Genomic DNA, 21,132 nt, shown 5'->3' on the forward strand with positions numbered 1-21,132 from the left:
GGTAGTTGTGTGTGTGCAATGGTTGTGAGCGTGTGTGGTGATCGTGCACGTGTGGGGTGGTTGTGTGCGTGTGGGGTGGTTGTGACCATGTGCAATGGTTGTGCGCGTGTGGGGTGGTTGTGCGTGCGGTGATTGTGTGCATGTGGGGTGGTTGTGCGCATGTGGGGTGGTTGTGTGTGTGCGATGGTTGTGCACGTGTGCAGTGATCGTGCGCGTGTGGGGTGGTTCTGTGCGTGCGGTGATTGTGCGCACGTGGGGTGGTTGCACGTGTGCAGTGGTTGTGCGCATGTGCAGTGATCATGCCTGTGTGGGTGGTTGTGCGCGTGTGGGGTGGTTCTGTGCGTGCCCGCGGCCACCGCTCGTCTTACAGGAGGAAGGGTGACTCTACGCACCGCGGGCGTCTGCGGGGGGCGAGTTCCCGTGTCCTCCGTGGGTGATCGGGGAGGGCAGGTCTCCTGTGGCATCGGGGCTGCTTTTCGAGGGGCCCAGCGGGGCAGCAACGCACAGCGTGGACCAGCTGACCTCCCAAAGCCGGTCCCACCCGTGACCCGTGAGCAGAGGGCGCGGTGCGGAGAGGGCCCCCGCACGGTCACCGGTCCCTGTGCGTGGCCGGGCAGGACCACCGCTACTAAAATGCGTGCCTGGGATTCCTACCGTCCGTTAGTTCGCCCGAGTTCGGCGAGCTTCGACCAGGAAGCCCCCGTGTGCGGCGCGGGGACTGTCAAAGACAGTCACAACTGGTTTATTTTATTTTATTTTGTTCTGTTTATTTATTCTGAGAGAGAGCGCGTGCGCTTGTGCACCAGCAGGGGACGGGCAGAGAGAGAAGAAGAGGGGGGACCCCAAGCAGGCTCCACGCTGTCAGCGCAGAGCCCAACGTGGGGGGTCGGACCCACGAACCGTGAGATCAGGACCTGAGCTGAAACCAAGGGTCCGACCCTTAACGGGCCGAGCCTCCCAGACGCCCCCACAGCTGGTTTATTTTCACGGCTTTATCGTGGTGCCGTTTTTATAGCGTGAAATCTTTGTGCTGTAAGCGATTCGATGATCTTTAGCAAATTCCCGGAGTCGGGCAAGCAGCGCCACGCCGTCGGTTTCGGACCGTGCCTCGCACCTCCTGCCTGCGGCCCCCTGCCCACCCCACCCCTCTCCTCACATCTGCTCCGCTTTTCTGACCGGCGCACTCTGCTGGGGTGCACCCACGTGGCAGTGCTCGGTACGAGTGTTTGGGTGGCCCGTGTGCTCTGTCCCTCGGTTATCCGCTCACGAGTGGGGTCGCCGCGTCACGTGGCAGATCTACGTGTAAATTTTTAAAGAAACCGTCAGGCCGTGTCCCAAAGTGGCCGCACCGTTTACAACGCGGTCGGCGGGGCCCGGGCCGGGTTTCCCACACCCTGCGCGCGCACAGCCGGCCCGAGGGGGCGTCCGGGGGCGCCCCATCTTGGTGCCCCTCTCGGTTCTGACCCACAGTTCACGGCTGACGAGGTGGTGCAGCTTTCCGTGTGTTTATTGGCCACGTGTGTGTCTTCTCTAGAGAAATGTTAATCCAAACATGCTGCCTGTTTTTTAAAATTAGGCTGTTCCTCTTCTGGGTTTGAGTTATTGGAGTTCCCGACGTATTCTGAACACGAGTCTTTTTATAAAATGCATCTTTGCAAATAGTTTCAGTCTGTGGCTTATCATTTTTCTTAATGCTGTCTTCTGAAGTACAAAGGGCTTTAATTTTGATGAAGTCCAACGAGTACATTTTTTCCTTTGTGGATCATAATATTGGTAACCTGTGTGGGAATTCCTAGCCTGACCCAAGCACACAAAGGTATTCTCCTGTTTTCTGGGAAAAGTTTTGCTCTTGGATTTCTGCCATCCGTCTTCGGCTACTTTTTGTGGATGAGATCAAGTTCTAAATTCATCTCTTTTCGTGTGGCTGTCCAGCTGTCACAGCACCACGTGCTCAAAAGACTGTCCCCTCCCCACTGGATTGCCTCGGCACCTGGGTCGCGAACTGCTTGACTGTAAGAATGACGGTTTATGTCCGGACTCTCTATTTCGTGCCATTGGCTCCTGCGTCTGCCCCTGTGCCACCACACGGTCCTGATTATTGTAGCCCCAGATTCCTCCAATTTGGTTTTTCTTTTTCAAAATTGTTTTGGTTATCCTGGGAACCTTGTATTTCATATAAATTTTTTAGGATCAGCTTTGTCAATTTCTGCCAAAAAAAGAAAAAAAAAAAAAAACCCCTCCTGGGATGTTGTTAGGGACTCTGGCCGGGAGGCACCACCCCTGACAGCACTCCAGGTCACCAGCAGGAAACCTCTCCCCACTTATTTATGCCTCCACTTTCTCTCACCAGAGCCTTGTAATTTTTAGTGTCCAAATCTTGTACTTCTTTTGTTAGATTTATTAATAAATGCTAACTTACTGCTGGTTATTTAATTTATAATTATAATTTGTTTACTAATACGTTTGTAATATTTGTTCTTTTTATGCTATTGCAAATGGAATTTGTTAAAATTTTATCTGAGAGAGAAAGAGAGAGAACGCACACGAGCAGGGGAGAGGCAGAGAGAGAGCCCCGGGCAGGCTCCATACTCAGTGCAGAGCTGACTTGGGGCTGGATCCCTCGACCCTGGGATCATGACCCGAGCTGAAATCAAGAGTCAGCCGCCTGACCCACCGAGCCACCCAGGTGCCCCTGGAATTGTTTTCTTATCTTCATTTCAGAAATTGCTAGACTACAATTGATTTTTTTTTTAATGTTTATTTATTTTGAGAGAGAGAATGCATGAGCAGGGGAGGGGCAGAGAGAGAGAGGGGGACAGAGGATCCAAAGCTGGCTCTGTGCTGACAGTGAGAGCCCAATGCCGGGCTTGAACTCAGGAACCTCGAGATCATGACCTGAGCCGAAATCCAGAGTCAGATACTTAACTGACTGAGCCACCCAGATGCCCCTAGACTACAATTCATTTTTAAATATTGATCTGATATCCTTTGACCTTGCTGGACTCACTTGTTAGTTCTGCTATTTTTTCTGAGGATTTCTTAGGATATTCTATATAGAGGATCACGTCATCTTCAAAAACATCCAATTTTACTTCTTTCTTTCCGGCCTGGATGTGTTTTCTTTCTTTCGGCTGCAACATTTTACGTCCCCACCGGCAATGACTGAGGCCTCTGGTCGCTCGACCCCCTCACCAGCACTTCTCATCATGTGTCGTTTGGGTCATGGCCATCCTACTGGGTGTGAAGCAGTGTCTCCTTGTGGTTCTGATTTGCATTATCCCTAACAAGGAGGAATGTGAGCATCTTTTCACGTATTTATTGACCATTCGTACATCTGCTTTGGAGAAATACCTGTTCATTGCCCACTTAAAAAATCGGGTAACTTGTCCTTTTACTGTGAGTTATTAAGACTTCTTTATGGGGGCGACCGGGTGGCTCAGTCAGTTAAGTGTCCGACCATTGATTTGAGCCTCAGCTCATGATATCACAGGTCCGTGGGATCAAGCCCCACGTTGGGCTCGCTGCTGTCGGCACAGAGCCGCTTCAGATCCTCTGTCCCTCTCTCTCTCTGCCCCTCCCCCACTCACACGCTCTCAAAAATAAATAAAACTGTTTTTAAATTTATTTATTTATTTTGAGAGAGACAGAACAGGAAGGGGCAGAGAGAGAGTGGGAGGGAGAATCCCAAGCAGGCTCCACACTGTCAGCACAGAGCCTGATGAGGGACTCAGACTCTCAAACCATGAGATTGTGACCTGAGCTGAAACCAAGAATCAGATGCTTAACTGACTGAGCCACTCAGGAGCCCCAATAAAACATTTTTTTTTTTAAAGAGTTCTTTATGCTGGAGCTAAGTCCCCTTATTAAATATCTGATTTGCAAATGTTTTTTTCCCATCTTATGGATTGTCTTGCAGTCTCTTGATGGTGTCCCTTGAACACAAAAGTGTTACATTTTGGTGAAGTCCAACTCGTACTTTTTTCTTTTGCTGGTTATGCTGTTGGTTCCATATCTAAGAAGACTGCTTAACTCAGAGCCATGAAAATTTTCTCCTGTATTTTCTTCTAAGAATTTTATATTTTTAACTCTTGCATTTAGAACGATAATCCATTTAGGGCCGCCTGAGTGGCTCAGTCGGTTGAGCGTCCGACTTCAGCTCAGGTCACGATCTCATGGTTTGTGGGTTCAAGCCCCGCGTCGCGCTCTGTGCTGACAGCTCAGAGCCTGGAGCCTGCTTCGGATTCTGTGTCTCCCTCTCTCTCTGCCCCTAACCCACTCTCATTCTGTCTCTGTCTCTCTCAAAAATAAATAAACATTAGAACGATAATCCATTTAGAGTTAATCTTTTTGTGTGGTGTGAGGCAGGGGTCCAACTACATTCTTTTGTATGTGGACGTTTAGTTGTTCCATCACTGTTCGTTGAAAGACTGCTCTTTCCTGGCCTTGAATGAGCTAGACAGTCCATTTACTAAAATTTTGTTTAGAGTTTTTGCATATCTTTTCGTGAAGGATAGTGGTCTTGAATTTTTTTTTATTTTCCTTGTTAAGGTTTGTTTTTAAGTAATCTCTACACTCAACATGAGACTTGAACTTACACCACTGAGATCGAGAGTCACATGCTCCCCTGACTGAGCCCGCCAGGTGCCCTGAATTTTTTTTTTCTTTTAATATCTTTGTCTGGTTTTTGTATCAGGGTAATGCTGACCTTGTAGAATGAGTCTGGGAAAATTACTTCCTCTTCAATTTTCTGGAAGAGTCTTGTTGAATAATTTCATTTCTTTCTTAAATGTTTGGTAGAATTCAATATGAAGGCCGTGGAGGTCTGGAGTTTCTTTGTGGGAAGACTTTTAATTACTAATTCAATGTCTTTAATAGATATATGGTTATTGGGGTTATCCGTGTCTTCTTTTTATTTTTTTAAGTGTATCTATTTTGAGAGAGCACATGACAGTGGGGGAGGGGCAGAGAGAGATGGGGAGAGAGAATCCCAAGCAGGCTCCACACCGTCAACCCAGAACCCCAACTGGGGCTTGATCCCGTGAACCATGAGATCATGACCTAACCTGAAATCAAGAATCAGACGCCCAACCGACTGAGCCACCCAGGCGCCCCGAAGTTCTGTTTCTTCTTTAACAAACTTGGGTGTTTTGCGTCTTTGAAGGAATATTTGTTCATCTAAGGTGTCAGATTTATTGTCATAAGCTTGTTCCTAATATTTCCTCATTCTCCACTTAATGCCTTGATATCACCTCTTTTGTTCCTACTGTGGATTGTTGGTGTCTTCTTCCTGTTTTGCCTGACTAGTTGGCTACAGATTATCAGTGTCACTGATAAACAATCAACTTCTGATTTCACTGATTTCTCTATTGTTGTCTGTTTTCTGTTTCATTAATTCCTATTATGATCTTAGTATTTCCTTTCTTCTGCTTACTTTGGGTTTAATTCACTCTCTTTTTTTCTAGTTTTTAAGATGGAAACCAAGGTCATTTATTTCAAACCTTTCTTTGCTAGTATGAGAGTTTGCTATACCTTTCCCCCTGAGTACTGCTTTGGCTGCATCCCAAGAATTTTGACATGTTGTGTATTCATTTTCATTCAGTTCAGAATGCTTTCTTATTTCTCTTGGTTTTCCCTTTGCCACATGAGTTATTTAGAAGTGTGTTGTTTCATTTCCAACTATTTGGAGATTTTTCAGATCTTTCCGTAATTGACTTCTGACTTAATTCCATGCGGTTAGAGCCACACTTTGTGTTTCTTGAATCCCTTTAAATGTATCGAGACTTTTTTCATAGCATTTGTTCTGTTTTGGTAAATGTTGCGTGTACACTTTGAGAAGAGCATGACTTCTGCTCTTGCTGGGTAGAATAAATATCAATCTGTAAATAGGTATCTATAAATATCTTCTATAAATATCAATCAAGTAGATTTTACTGTTACTGCCCTTCAGATTTACCATATCTTTGCTGATTTTCTGTCCGCTTGTTCTGTCAATTACTGACTGTGGTATATTGAAATCTGTGATTATAATTGGGAATTGTCTATTTCTGATTTCGTTTCTATCATTTTTTGCCACATGTATTTTGGAGCTCTGTTATTAGGTGCATAAACATTTAGGATTTTTATGGCATTTAATTACTTGACCCCTTATCATTGCAAAATTACCTTTTTCTTTTTTTAATGTTTATTTATTTTTGAGAGAGACAGAGACAGAGCACGAGAGGGGGAGGGGCAGAGAGAGGAAGAAACAGAATCCGAAGCAGGCTCCAGGCCCTGAGCTGTCAGCACAGGGCCCGACACGGGGCTCAAACCCACTAATAGTGAGATCATGACCTGAGCCGAAGTCGGACACTTAACTGACTGAGCCACCCAGGCACCCCCAAAATTACCTGTTTCAGCCCTAGCATAGTCATTGCTCTGGCATCTACTTCCTATGAAGTAGGAATATGACTATGAATATAGTGACCCCAGCTTTCTCTTAACTAATATCAGCATGGAGTATCTTTATCCAGCCTTTTACTTTTCACCTAAAGTCTTTAAAGTGTGCTTTCTGTAGGCAACATATATTTGGGTCTTGCTTTTTAGTTCGTTCTAACCACATCTATCTTCTAATTGAAGTTTTTACTCCATTCACATTTAATGTATTTATATACCAGTTTCCAACTTTACTGTTTTCTATTTGCCCTGGCTGGTTTTTTCCCTCTTTAGACTCTATTCCTACCTTTTGTGGGTTGAGTATTGTTTCTGATCCCATCCCATCTCCTCTGTTGGCTTATCAATTCTTACTCCTTGTTTTTTTTGTTCTAGGGGTTGCTTTAAGGACCACAATTTACATCTTTAACTTATCACAGCCTGCTTTGGAGTGATACCATACTACGTCACATATAACATAAGAACTCTGCAATAGGATATACTTCTTTTTCTGCAATCCCAATTTTTATGCTATTGTTTTTCTATGTTTGACATTCATATGTTTAATACACTTCGTAATACATTGTTGTTACTTTTGTTTAAACAGTCGTTTATCTTTCAAAGAATACGTAACAAATAAAAAAGGAAATCTCATCAATTTGCCCCTGTAGTTACCCTTTCTGGTCCTCCCCATTCCTTCTTATAGATACAGAATTCCACCTGGTACCATTTTCTTCTGCTTGAAGGACTCAGCCTTTAACATTTGTTGTCCTATGTGCTTTCTGGTAATTAATTCTTTCCACTTTCATATGTCTGGAAACATCTTGACTTTGATTTCATTTCTCATAGATATTTTCACCAGGTAGAGAATTCTGGTTTACCCTCCAGCAGGACAGGGGTGCTATTCCATTGACTTCTTGTCTATGCTGTTTCCAAAGAGAAGTCTGCTGTCATCTTTATCTGTGTTTTCTCTGTACAAACTTGCTTTTTCCCTGGCTGCTTTTAGATTTTCTCTTTTTTTTTTTTTTTTAATTTAATTTATTTTTAAAAATTTACATCCAAATTGGTTAGCATATAGTGCAACGATAATTTCAGGAGTAGATTCCTTAGTGCCCCTTACCCATTTAGCCCATCACCCCTCCCACAACCCCTCCGGTAACCCTCTGTTTATTCTCCATATTGGAGAGTCTCTTATATTTTGTCCCCCTCCCTGTTTTTATATTCTTTTTGCTTCCCTTCCCTTATGTTCATCTGTGTCTTAAAGTACTCATAAGAGTGAAGTCATATGATATTTGTCTTTCTCTAATTTCGCTTAGCATAATACCCTCTAGTTGCATCCAGGTTGTTGCAAATGAGAAGATTTCATTCTTTGTCATCGCTGGGTAGTATTCCATTGTATATACATACCACATCTCCACATCTTCTTTATCCATTCATCCAACGATGGACATTTGGGCTCTTTCCATACTTTGGCTATTGTCGATGGTGCTGCTATAAACATTGGGGTGCATGTGTCCCTTCGAAACAGCACACCTGTATCCCTTGGATAAATGCCTAGTAGTGCAATTGCTGGGTCGTAGGGTGGTTCTATTTTTAACTATTTGAGGAACCTCCATACTGTTTTCCAGAGTGGCTGCACCAGTTCGCATTCCCACCAACAGTGCAAGAGGGTTCCCGTTTCTCCACATCATCGCCAACATCTGCTGTTGCCTGAGTTGTTAATGTGAGCCTTTCTGACAGGTGTGAGGTGGTGTAAGATTTTCTCTTTATCACTGGTTTGAGCAGTTTTATTTTTTATTTTTGTTAACATTTTTTAATGCTTATTTTTGAGAGAGAGACAGAGAGACAGAGAAACAGAGTTGCAAGCAGGGGGAGGGGCAGAGAGAGAGGGAGACACAGAATCCGAAGCAGGCTCCAGGCTCTGAGCTGTCGGCACAGAGCCCGACGCGGGGCTCGAACTCACGAACTGCAGGATCATGACCTGAGCCAAAGTGGGACACTTAGCCAAGTGAGCCACCCAGGCGCCCTGAGCAGTTTTATTTTTGAAGTGACATGGTGTAATTTTCTTCATGTTTCTTGTGCTTGGGTCTATTGATTTTCTTGCATCTGTGGGTTTATAGTTTTCATCACATTTTGGGATTTTTCAGCCTTTAGTTCCTCAAATAATTTTCCATCACTGCTTTTTCTTCCCCTCTTTTAGAGGCTCCATTACCCATATATTAGGCCATTTCAAGTCGCCTCACTGTTCATGGATTCCTTTTCCCCTTCCCTCTTTCTCTCCTCTTTTTCTTTACCTTCCTTTTTTATTTATTTTTTCTTTTTTCCTTTTTCCTCTTGGTATTTCATTTTGGGTAGTTTCTGTAGCTATGTTTTCAAGTTCATGTATCTTTTTATTTTTTGCAATGTCTAATCGGCCATTGATCACATACAGTGTATTTTTTATCTAATAGTTTTTATTTCTAGAAGTTCAACTTTGTTCTTTTTATATCTTCAGTGTCTCTACTTATCTTTTGAATGCACGGAGTCCAGTTATAGTAATAACTTTGAAAAAGTGTCCTTTCCTGCTAATTCTAACATCTGGGTCAGTTCTGGGTTGGTTTCATTTGACGGTGTTCCCTCCTCATCATGGACCATACTTTTCATCATTCTTCGCCTGGTCATCTTTGACTGGGTGCCAGACGTTGAAAATTTACCCTTTGGAGGCTGGATATTCTGTGTTCCCATAAGTACTCTTGGCCTTTTTTCTGGGGTACAGTTGGCTTCCTTGGAGATCGTTCGATCCTCTCAGGTTTTGCCTTTATGAAGTGTTAGGTGTGGTGGAGAGCTCCAGCTGAGACCCGTCATCCCCGCTGCGGAAGCAAGACCTTCTGAGAACCCTGCCCAGTGTGCCATGACGTCCAGGTCTCCCAGCCTGGCCAATGGGAATGAGCACCGCTCCTGTCCCATGTGAGCCCAGAGCCTCCCGCCCTATCTTTTCCTGGGTCTTTTCCTGGCCTGGGGACATTTCCTTGCACTTGGTGCACCAACCTGTGCTCTGCTGTGCACCCAGAGGCCTCACACGCTTCTCTGTTCCTCTGCCTTCTGGACTCCAGGACTCCTGCTATGTGCCTGTCCTCCCCCCCTCCCCCTTCAACCCTGTGTCCTCACTGAGGGGGTTCCTGGGGTTGCCAGTCCCTCTCCCTGTACCCGGTCCACTTTCTCTCAAGGCAGTGACCTGGGCAGTTATGGGGTCCACACCCTTTGTTTCCCGTCTCAGGGACCACTGTCCTTGGATCTTGAAAACCGTCGTGTTATCATTATATTTTGTCTGCGTTTTTGGTTGCTTCAGGTAGGAGCATAGACTGGTCCCGGGTGCCCCATCGTGACAAGAGCGGAGGCCGATCAGACCATACTGGGATGTGATCCTCGACTCCGCCCTCCACTCCCCTCCTTCCAAGTCAAAGTACTTGCAGTATCTGTCCTGCTCTGTCCCCTCTTCCAGGGGGGCTGAATGACGGGCGTCACGGACGCCGCTCAGAGTCCACGCAACCAGGCCCTGTGCCGAGTGCCCCGGGAGTGTAGGCCAGGGAGGGTGGAGCCATCCCCCAGGTCGAGGTGGGGGCTGGGCCACAAGCAGCGATGTCTCCCCGGAGGTGGAACCGCGGTGAAGACGAGCCTCCGGTGTGACTGCTCTCGGCCAGGGCAACCCCCGCCCCTGAGCAGGTGAAACCCTGAGGCTGGCCAACAAGGAGAACCCCCCAGCCAGAGGCACAGCCAGGTGCCCTGAGGCCCGGGATCCCCAGTGAGGGGTGGCGGTGCCGGGCAGCGTGGACGGCTCCGCTGAGGGCCAGGGGGGCAGAGGAGCCGGGACGGTGGGCAGGGAGCGAGAGCTGGATACGGCCGTGGCCTCTGCCAGCCCTGCCCGCGTGGGGGGTCTGCTGCAACGGTCCTCATGGTGCCCGGCCCAGGACCAGGGAGGGAGAGACCCGGGTTCCTGTGGCCCTTCTGTCCCTCCCTTGGCTCAGCCTGCTTCTCTGTCCTTCCCAAGGCGAGGATGGCCGGGTTTTGAAGATCTCGGCTGGCGTCAGGTACGTGCAGCTCGCGGCCTACTCAGAGGTCAGCTTTTTCAAAGTGGACAAGGACAACCCGGAGACATTCCAGACCCCGTTGTGAGTATGGGCGACCCCGGACGCCCGTGTGGGGTGGGAGACAAGGAGGAATGGCCCAGAACTACTCGACCCGGGCCCGTCCGCACATGGCTCCCACACCAAGGACTCTGAGGGTGCCGGGGACACAGCAGTGACCACCAGACACGACACGCTCTGTCTAGTGGAGCAGGAGCGAAGGCAGAGGGCCAGGGGGAGGTGGGCTGGGGCTGCGGCGTGGTTCCAGTGGTCCCGGACAGACCGTCCTCCCCCCATCGTTCCCTGCTTCCCACCACGTTAGTCTCCGAGTGGTCGCCTCGTCCCCTCCTCCCTGGAAGGACCCTTAAGCCACCGTGTCCCCCACAGCCAGGTGTCCCTCTCAGCTTGGCGTCCGGCAAAGCCCAGTCCCTCCTGTCCCCTTTGCAGTGGCTTTGAGTGCATCGCCTATCCTCTGTGGAGCCCCAAGTCTGGGGCCTTGGAGCCCAGAGCTGCCCTGGAAAGTGCCAGAGGAGATCCACTGCTCCCCAGGGGAGACCGGGAGCCAGCAGCGGCATCAGACACATCTCGAGGCCAGAGGGACATCCCCGGTGGCCCTCCCGGTGAGTGGAGCTGACCAGCTGGTTGGCGGTAGCTTATGTGAGTGCTTCCGGGTGTGTGGGCTGATGGCGGGCGCCTCAGAACCTGGGCAGGAGGAGAATAAAGTTGACCCTTGAGAACTCAGGCACAGTGGCCCTGGAGGGGACAGAACGTCCCAGGAAGACAGTGCCCAGACCCGAGCAGGCCGGTCGCCATTGCTGTGGGTTACAAGGCAGGCTGGGAGCTACCGCCCTGGGCACCAGACCCCTCGGGTGCACGTTCTTACTGTGTGAGCCCAGAGCCCGTGGTGGGGCTGGGGCACGGCGGCCCGGGGACCGCCATGGCGGCCGTCCTGCCCTCGCCACATGCACATCTGGTCACTGCCGGCAGTCTTGTTCGTGCACAAGAGCCTGGTGGTGCGGTGTGGCCCCTGGGCTGAGGGCCTCGGGCCTGTTTCTGCATCTGTCAGACCTTGGTGGTTTGCCTCGGCCACTGTCACCAGGAGGTCTGTGGCTGGACGGGAGCGCGCCCTCGCGACAGCCCCCACCCGCCCTGGGCAGGCGTCTGTAGACCTAACGGTCGCCAGCGTTTGCCTGGTTTTCCGGCTGGTTCCGCCTCTGCCCGGAGCACACAGCAACTCCACATGCACCTGGCCCCACGGCTCCTGGTGCCTGACAGCTGCTGCCGTGGATGCCTGGCCCGGCTTCTCCGTGGAGTCCTCTGGAACCACTGCCGGAAGCAGACCACTGGAGCTCCGGAGGTAAATCGGAGTTTAATCTCTGCAGCTCACCGTGTCCGGGGACCCCGGGTCCCACACAAGCTGATGCAGCCCCACCGCTTACGTCCTAACGGGGGGAGCATGTGCGTTACCGGAGGCGTCCCAGCGAGCGTGGCTGTGGGTCCCGCCTGGTCCCCTCGCCACGGGAAGCAGCTGCATCAGGTCCTGTGGACCAGGGCACGGTCATCAGCGGGACTCCGGGGTCCCCACCGGGCAAGTTCACGCGCATGTTAGCCGCGGGGACCTTCACGTTCTCCTTAGCCCTTGAAGAGGGGCCGGTCCCCCATCAGGACCCCAGCCCTGGATGCCGCAGGGGGTGCTCCCAGGTCACAGCAGAACGGGGGGGGACTAGTGTTCTGCACCAGGGCCCGGGCCGGGCCCCTCTGTGTGGGGGCCGGTGGGGGCCCCGAGGCTCGTTGGGGGAGGCCCGGGGGGCGGGCCACGACCCCTCGTCTGCTTCCCACTGGGTTTATAGAAGCAACTTTACACCAAAGGGCAGAATGGGTCTCATGTTTCTGCGTAAAAACACCCTCTGGGCGCCACACCTTCCACCGGCAGGGATTTCAGAGCCTGTGATGAGGTCTCCGTAGAAACCCGGCCCGGAAAGGGGGGCCCACGTCCGCGCCCGGGTGTTTGGTGTGGGCGTCCCGGGCCCGGCCCGCTGTGCGGGTTTGGGGTGCTCGCCGCTCGGGAGCGGGCCTCACCCTGTGCTCACGGGACTGGTGCCCGGCTGCCGACACGCTCGGAGACGTTTCCAGCTTTGCCAGGACACGGGCGTGGAGCCATAGAGAATCACCTTTGGGGAGACCGAGGGGAGCACGCCTTGGGTCCTATGAGAACCGCTCGAGCTCTGCAGCTGGACCCGAGGCCCCGGGTCCTTTGCCACGTGCCCTTTGCCACGTGCCCTGAGGGCTGACCCGGGAGGTGGCTGCTTCTCTGCCGCTTTTTGGCCGAGCCTCTCCACACCTGTCTCCTCTTCTGTAAAGCGATGGTGAGCGGCATCTGCTCCCGGGACCGCCAACCCCTTCGTGACCCCCTCCCGTCCCCTCACAGGGTGGGGCGCCAGGGACACGCACACCTGGGTCAGGAGGGGTCGCCCGAGCCTCTCTGCAGGACGCTGCCACTGCGTCCTGCCCGCTCAGCTGCCCCGGAGCAGCCCTCGCCCCACCGGGGCCCAAGCCCTCGGACGAGCTGGCCCGGGGTGGCCCTGGGTCATGGACACACTGGCCGGCCGTCTGCAAAGAGGAAATGAAGTCAGTGCAAATTTGACTGTTGCCGCAGGTAGGATAGGAGTCGGCCGTGAGCGAGAAAATCCCAGATAATCACAGCTTGACCAGGGGAGCTCGCTCTGTGGGCTCCAGGAGGCGGCAGCTGCGGGGCGGCCGGGTGGTACCTGAGACCCGCGTGGGAGTGGGGAAAACCGGAAACGGCCGGGACACGGAGCTGCTTGGGTGGGAAAGAAGGAAGTCTTTGTTGTTGTTTTAACCAAAGCGGCTCATTCTGTGACTCTCTGGGGACAGACAGCCTCAACTTATTCTGAGCGTTATTCCGAAAGAAAGCAAAATTGTGCCGTCGTGTGGCAGCCCCCACGCATACAGGGAACACGGAGCGAACCTCTGTGTTCTCAGAGCAGCCCCGCCTCCGGGTCCCTGCTCCCGAGCTCACTCTCGAGCCCCCTTCCGACAGCACAGCGGCGGCTTCAACTCCATTGATGTTCGCCTCTCGTGTGGATGTTCAGAGGCTGGGGTGCCGTCCCCCGTGGTCACTGGAGCCCCTGTTTCTGTTTCCTATGCCGCTGCTCTGTCGCCCTTCCTGCGTCATCTCGTGGCCCTAGAAGGTTGCACAGGCGCCAGTCGTCATGCCCCCTGTTCCCGGCAGCTGGGAGGGGGAAGCATGAGGAGCTAGGGCCCTTCCTTTTAAGCTGCGTCCCTTCTAAGAACGTGCCGTTGCTTACACGTCGTCGGCCAGAACTTGGTGACGTGACCGCACCAGGCCTCGAGGAGACGAGGAACGCAATGTGCCAGCCAAGACCAGGCTCTGTGGCCGGAGAACCAGGGGAGGGTGGCCGTTTCCGTCAACCGGCACCTTTGCCTGACAGTCTGGATGCCGCGTGAGCAAACCCACCGGCAGCCAAGGCCTCCGCCGCCTTCGGGGGCTGACGGGGAAGCGGGAGGCGGGTGCCCTCCCTCTGCAGCCCTTTGCAGGAAGGGTGTCCTACGCGCAGTGCCCCCGTAGCCCTCGCCCTCACGCCCCGGCCCCACCACGGGACAGTGAGGCAGTGACGAACGGGCTTGGTAAAACCGGGGCTGGAGGCGAAGACGCTCATTCTGTGAGACCGACAGGAAGTGACGGAGACGGGGCCCCACGGCGGCGGGAGCTGACGAGGGCACCGGGGCGCGGCGGCCCCGTGGCGGGCTCAGCTGGCACCTTCGAGCGCGGCCTCGCGCACGCCCCTCGGGGACCGGCTTCTCGGCTTCCTCCTCACCCCTGCAACGGGCGGTTCAGGACATAAACCCCCTAAAAGCCTGCTTTCTAATCACACGAAGAAGTGAAACGAGCAGAGAAAGTACTTTCCGGAGGCCTCGTGTCGCCACGCGGGGCTCAGTCTCCTCTTCTCCCTTTGATACGAACTATGTCAGCCGCCTCATGGTTTTTAACTTCCGAGCAGTTTGCTTTCCGTTGAGAAGAAAAGACGATTTCATAGGCGTGGACCGGCGCCAGGCTTCCCGCAGCCTTTGGTGACGTTGCAGCCCCCACGTGGTAGCAACAAAGCTGATAACTGATGTTAGGTTCACAGAGACTTTTATATTTAGACGCTTAACCTTTTGTAACTCCCGCCCTCGGCCTTAAGCGGGATGCCCTTTTGTGCTGATCGCGTCAGGGGGGCGTCCGCTCGCCCCCTGGCAGCGTGAGCCCTCGGAGTCCTGCGACAGGTGCCGATAGAGGCTGCAGGGACGCTGGCAGGCGGGCCACTCGGCCCAGACAATCCCCGTAAATTGGATTTGGGAACCCGATAAAGCCCTAGCAGGGCGAGAACCTCACGTTGCAAGCGTGTGTGTGTGTGTGTGTGTGTGTGTGTGTGTGTGAGTGAAAGGCACAAAACCCTCCCAGGAAATGTTTCTGACTGATGTGAGTGGTCCCTCTTTTCCATTTGTTGAACACGTGGTTTCGGGCATTCGTCAGATGCGGTCTGCGAAGAATCATCCCTAATTGTAAGATGATTTTAAAAATCAAGGTGCCCTTTGCTGCTAATGCAGTCTTGCCAATAAGCGACTCAACGTATAGCAGAGAACTTCTGGGAATTTCATTGCCTTGGGGGGGGGAGAGGGGGGAGGTAACGCATTTTAATATTAATTGTCTATGGTTAATTATGGCAGCGTAGCTACCATGAAAGATCCTTGCTTTTAAAGGGAAATCTGTGCCGTGAATTTCCTGTGGAGGAATCCTACGGGGGGGGGGGGGGGGGCTCGTCCCAGACAAGTACAGGAAAATCCTGCGGTGCCTCCAGGCAATGCCGTGAGCAGGGGATACACTTGCTCGTCAGGGGCTGCGTCCGTCTGAAACCAAGCAACCCCGGGGGTGGGGGGGCCACGCGATCTGAGACCACAGCCCGCGGAGTGAGCCCCTCCCACAGCCTTGGCCACCCTCCCCAGCACCTCTCCACCTGCCGCTCATGGGTCCTGGGGCTGCGTGGGCACAGCCACAGGGCAGGAGCCCCAGGAACACCCCCGGGACCCCTAACAGCAGACCTCCGGGGGGCCCCGGAGAGAAAGGAGGGAGGGAGGCTGGCCTGGGCTTGCGTCAGGTGCCGAGATCTCGCGTGGTGGCCAGCCTGCGCCCGCATGGATGTGCCTGGGGGGGGGCGGCTGCGAACACGGCTCTAGAAGGCACGGATGTGCCTTCAGCAACCCAGAACCAGCTTGGATTTCTCTTTGCCCCTGACCGCGGCCTCGGAGGCCTGTCCCCCCGAAGGGGTCTCCATGCTGACACTGGCAGTGAGGATGCCCTGCCCCAGGGCAGGGTGGGCCGGGGTGGGCGCCCTTCCCCGTGGCCTAGGGACAGGCCCCAGACCGCTTAGGGCCACCAGGCCGCCCAGGGACGGAGACTTCGTCTGTGTCTTCATCTGCCTCAGGCTTAGCCTCTGACAGTTGAGCCACAGAGGGGAGGGGACATGTCCCACCTCGCCAGCTGCCCCTGTGCAGCCTGCGCTGGGACCCCTGCTGGGACCTGCTGGCAGGGGCTCCCAGTCTCCTGTGGTCAGAGCCCTGCTTGCCAGAAGCCTGACCCCGGGGGCCCTCCTGGGGCAGTTTATGCCACTGTGTCTGACCCCCCCCTCCACGTCACAGAGCCTGTGGCCTTCTGGTCACCACAATGCTACCTACGGGCCTCTGTCCCCTGGGAGTGGGTGTCAGGCCCCTGCATGAGCTGGTGGGGGTGGGGGTCTCTCCTGGGACAGGGTGCAGCCCCTGGGATCCAGGACCCACTTCAGGCAGGGGATTCGAGGAGGGCGGGAGGCCAGGCCGGCACCCTGCTCTCTGACCTGTCCAGGGTCCCCTGGCCAAGTTTCTGGGGAGGGGTCTGCTGGAGTCTCTGCTCCTGGGCGGTGGTGGGCGTGGGGCAGGCCTGGCCCAGGCCCCATGGCAGGGCAGTGTGGGGACAGGGAGCCTCCGGGCACCCGGCACCACCCCGAGGAGCTGCCCATGGCCAGCTAGACCTGCAGGTGTGGGATTTGGCCGAGGCTCGGCCCGGGACTGAGGGGCCGTGGGCCAGGCGTGTGCTGAGCGTGGGCCTGCGTGTGTAAGCACCCTCGTGTGGCACCGTGCACATCTGTGTGCACACCTCCCGTGTGGGGTGTGTGTGTCAGCGTGTGCCCGCACCCCTGGTCACGGCCGGCTCCTTAGTGCCCGGCCCCTCACAGCACGCTCCGCTGGTGGGCCGCAGGCCCCTCGAGGCCTTTCTGGAAGCCTCAGGACCAGCTTCCTTCTCCTAGGAAAGGCTGCTGCCCGCAGCGCGTCTCCCCCGACGGCAGCTCCCAGAGACACAACAAATCTCCTTTCATCCCTCCCAGAAAGAACACGGGGCCACGAGTTCTGTCTTGCTGGGATCAGCACAACCCCGGCCCAAGGCCAACTCCAGCCCTCGTGGGAGGCGAGCTTCGGGGTCCAGAGACCCCAGAGACCCCGGACTGGCCGGGAGCCCCAAGCCACTGTCCCGGCCTGTCCTGCCACTGTCCGCACCTGCAGGCGGCCCCCTCCGTTGGAGAGCTGCCACGCTCCAGGCCCGTTCGTGGGCCCCGAGGCCTCTGCCCAGGTCTGTCCCGAGAGCCCCCAGGACTGCCGCGTGTGTCGCCCAAGAAGACAGCCCCAGGCGCAGCCTCCCGGCCGATACCTGCGCAGGAGCCAAGCTGGAGGTCAGCCGCGGTGTCCAGACCCCACATCCCCAGGGCCGCTTCTCTGCTGCTTTCCCGCTGGATGAGCAGGGGACCCCTCGGGGGAGCCCTGTGTGGTGTCAGGCTGCCTGCCTAGCCCCGTAGGGCTGGTGTCCCCCCGTTGGTCACCTCGGGGGCAGCCTGGCCTCGCTCTGCCCAGCCAGGCACAGACAGCCTGGCTGCCGGAGGCTCCCGGAGTCGAGGATGAGGGGACATCAGAGACAGGCTCAGGAAGAACCCCAGATCAGTGCCTCCCCCCCGTCCTGCGGGTTTGACCACAGAGTCCCGACCCCTTTCGAGTCCTTTTTGCGATTCCAGCACAACCGAGCCCAGGAGCCGAGCCTGGAGGTAACGCGTGCCCTCGGGGCCGCAGGAAGTGTCTGTTGGCATTTCTGGAAGGAGGAGGCTTTAACCACTTTGCAGAGCGCACATACAGCCCCCTTCGGAAGGACACACGTGTAGAAGAGGGACGGGACAGTGAGTCTGAGCATCCAGAAAGGTCATGGGCCAACGGGGACCGTGGCTTTGTGTCAAATCCATTTTCTACGCTTCAGTAAAGGGAGGGAAGGCGGTCACCGGGTTCCTCGTCAGGAACGGTGCTGTGGCCCCAGACACCGGCCCTGCCGAGCTCAGCCCGAGGGACCGGGTTCCTGGTCCACCGCAGCCACCACAGGGCACGGGGCTTCTAAACACCTGCCCGGCCAGGCCCGGCCATGAGCTGCCTGCAGGCCTGGCTCTCACACGGGCTCCTTGGGAAACTCATGGATTCGAAAACCTCTGGATAGAAACCTGAACCAAACCCTGCCCGCAGGCGGGCCCTCCATCCTGCAGCCCAGATGGGGCCTGAGACCCCCCCACGCGGGGACGCCTGTTTCTGGGCTGGTCCCCAGGGCGCCTCCATGCTGGGTGCAGACCGTGCGGACACATCCGGTTGAGGTGGAGCAGAAGCACCTGGAAGGTCCTGCCCCGTGGTCACATCGGGCCAGCCCTCGCCTCGGGCCCAGGCGCCCACTGGACAAACCGAGTGGTGGGCGGGGGGGGGGGGGGGGGGGGGGGGGGGCCGGCCCCCGGGGGGGCCCCCCCGGGGGGCCCGGGCCCCCTAAAGAGGGGCCCCAGGGGCCCCCCCCCCCCCAGCCCTGCCCAGCACTCACGCTGCCTCCTCGCCCTCTGGGCCATGGAGACCCCGGCCCCTCCAGTCCTCGCCGAACAGGCCGCTCTGCCTTTGGAAGGTAGCAGCTCCTTGGCCGGTTGAGCCTCTGCCCTAAAGACTAACGCGGTGTGTCTGGTCACCTCCACGTGAGACGGCTCTCGGCCCCTCAGGGCCGATAACATTTTATTTTTTTCTTCATACAAATGAAGAAAACATTCCAGCCTGTGGCTGGCTCTCGGCCCGGGGCCCCCCGGCGGCCGTTTGACGGTCGCGGCCCGGCCTGCGCAGCCTTGTTTACTCGGGCCGCCCTCCGCCTTTGTCTCCGCGTCCTACACAGGTGATTAGGGAGTCTAATTGAGTTGGCCGTAAAAAGATAATTAATCGACATTTCCTCCCAGAGAGGTCAAGCGCCCATCTCCCCGCGGTGCAGCCTCCCGTTACCAGTCGCCCCCCACCCGCCCCCCCGGACGCAGCAGTGACCTTTATCTTGCTGATGATTAAAATCGACATAAAGGCCTCGGAAATAACTCCCGGGAGCTGGGGTCGGCATCTCTGGGCAGGGGCCCTGCCTCGAGGGTCAGCCAGGCTGGCCAGTGCCCCCCTAGAGAGGCCAGGACCAGCTCCAAGGGCCCCTGCAGGCCAGGGCGGGACCCTCGCCCCAGAACGCTGTCCCCACGTTGTCCCCAGGCTGAGGAGAACAATGGGTCCCCTGAGACTCTGGTGCGTGGTGAGGCAGCTCTCTCGGAGGGTGGGGGCTCCGGCCAGGAGCGCGGCCGGGAAGGGGGATCTGCTCTGCCAACAGGGCAGACAAGGTGAGGAAGGGGCCGCAGGAGGGGGTGAGTGTTGGGGGTGCACATGGCCACCCCGTGACAGCAAGATGGATGGTGGCAGGGCCAGGGCCACCGAGACAGGACACCTGCAACAGTACCCCGGGGGCAGGGCGTGAGCAGAGGCCAGAGGGGCCAAGCGTCCAGAGGCTCAGTGTGGCGGCCCGGTGGTGAGCTAGGACGAGACGTGAGGAGTAGCCAGTGCGGCTGGCCCCGGAAGTCCTGTGGCCACAGGGCTTGGCATGTGCTCAGGACGCAGGAGGAGGTCAGTGGGAGTTTGGGGCTGGAGGGGGGGGGGTCTCACCCAGTGGTGAGTCCCTGTGCTAGGTGTGAGGCTGGGCCCTGTGATGGCGGCTGAGGGGAGACCAGGACGGGGGGACATTGGTGATGTCGTCCACGTTTCTGGTCGAGCGAGCCGGAGTTGGGGTAGGAATTGGGTCTGGGGGGCAGCACGTGCAGGTGTCCGCAGGGAGCGGAGGTGGGTGACTGACCCGAGGAGGCGGGAGCTGGACGAATGTGGTGGACACCCCCACGGGCAGCAAGGCGCCCACCCAAAGGGGCACAGACGGGGGAGAAAAGAGACCGGCCTCCAGCAGTGGAGGTGGGGGGTGGGGGTCAGCTGCGGCCACTGGTGCCCAGGCAAGGTGCACCGATGTTAGGGCCAAGGACAGCGGCCCCCCGTTGTGGGAAACCCAGATTCTCAACAAACCCTGTGGAGCCCTGGGCTGCGGGCCCTCCTGCTCCGGGACAGAGGGCACTCTGAGAGGACGCCCTTCTAAGTGGATTTTAAACTCCTAAGCCGACCAGAGAGCCCTGTTCTCTTTCAGTGGCCAAGCAGGGTCCACAAGGTCTCTCCCTGACCTTCCACGATGGGCTGGGGCACAAGGTGCATAGGAGGCTTCTGGCCTGGCCGGGACACTACCCATCCCACAAACGCCCTGTGCCGCGGTCCACACACGGGCGGGGTGGCTGGGGACGGCAGGAGGCCTGACCTTTTGGGACATCGCACACGCAGGGCAGAGACAAGCTGAAGGACCGCTTGGACGCACGACCTGGGAAGCCACGGTCCAGCTGAGACACGGAGGCAAAGGAGGCCACCGGGCCGTGTGCAAAAAGAGGGGCCGACGCACGGGGCCCCGAGCACGGCCAGGCTGTGGTGACAGCGTTGCGATCAGCCCAGGAGCCCCGCGAGAGCAGCTCTAGCGGGAAGAGCTGGGGCTGAATTTGGGGGGCACAGGACAGGAGCGGCGGCTGCAGGCTGAGCCCCAGTTCTGGGAAGGCAGCGTCACATCTGAGACTCGGGGATGGCCCGGGGAGAGGGGGCGGTCAGGTGAGCGAGTTCCACGTGGCCGCCGCACTTTGTGGGGAAGGGGCCTCGGCGCCCAGAGGCCTCCTGGGCCCGAGCGGCCGAATCTCGAGGACCCCTCCTCGCACCGCGGACGTGCCACCGCTTTGGTTTAAGCCCGTTGGTGTTGGGTTTCTCTGGCTTTCGACCAACAGGGGTCTCGGAGCCGCTTCTTGTCCGGGGACGATGAATGGCAGGAGGTGATGGAGAATGTCAAGCCTGTGGCTGAACCGAACTTGGTCGTCCACGCGCCTACCGGCCGCGTTGGGTGACGTGGTGTTAGCGGGCAGGCGGGCAGGTGGGCAGGCCAGCACCGCGGCGCTCTCTGGGCCGGGGCTCCTCACCACGGGGCTGTGACCGCAGAGCCCCAGCCCCGACAGGCCCTGGGAGTCCCGTGAGGATCCGCGGGCGGCTGCTTGGTGCCGGGTCGGTGCGTCGGGCGCCGCGGTCGTCGGGCCCCTGAGCCCAGGGAGGCGATGTGCTCCGGGCCCCGTGC

At 56.0% G+C, this 21,132-nt stretch overlaps 1 protein-coding gene across 4 annotated transcripts in view; it reads left to right on the top strand.

The window, feature by feature from the left end:
- MORN1 (MORN repeat containing 1) overlaps positions 1-21,132 on the top strand; it is a 51,159-nt gene that overhangs the window by 15,396 nt on the left and 14,631 nt on the right. For all 4 annotated transcript variants that reach the window (XM_049618248.1, XM_049618250.1, XM_049618251.1 and 1 more), the window contains 2 exons: positions 10,436-10,556; positions 10,959-11,131. In XM_049618248.1, the coding sequence (XP_049474205.1) occupies positions 10,436-10,556; positions 10,959-11,131 (294 nt within the window). The remainder of the gene's footprint in view (positions 1-10,435; positions 10,557-10,958; positions 11,132-21,132) is intronic.

This window comes from Panthera uncia (assembly GCF_023721935.1).
Source record: "Panthera uncia isolate 11264 chromosome C1 unlocalized genomic scaffold, Puncia_PCG_1.0 HiC_scaffold_4, whole genome shotgun sequence".
Taxonomy (NCBI): Eukaryota; Metazoa; Chordata; class Mammalia; order Carnivora; family Felidae; genus Panthera; species Panthera uncia.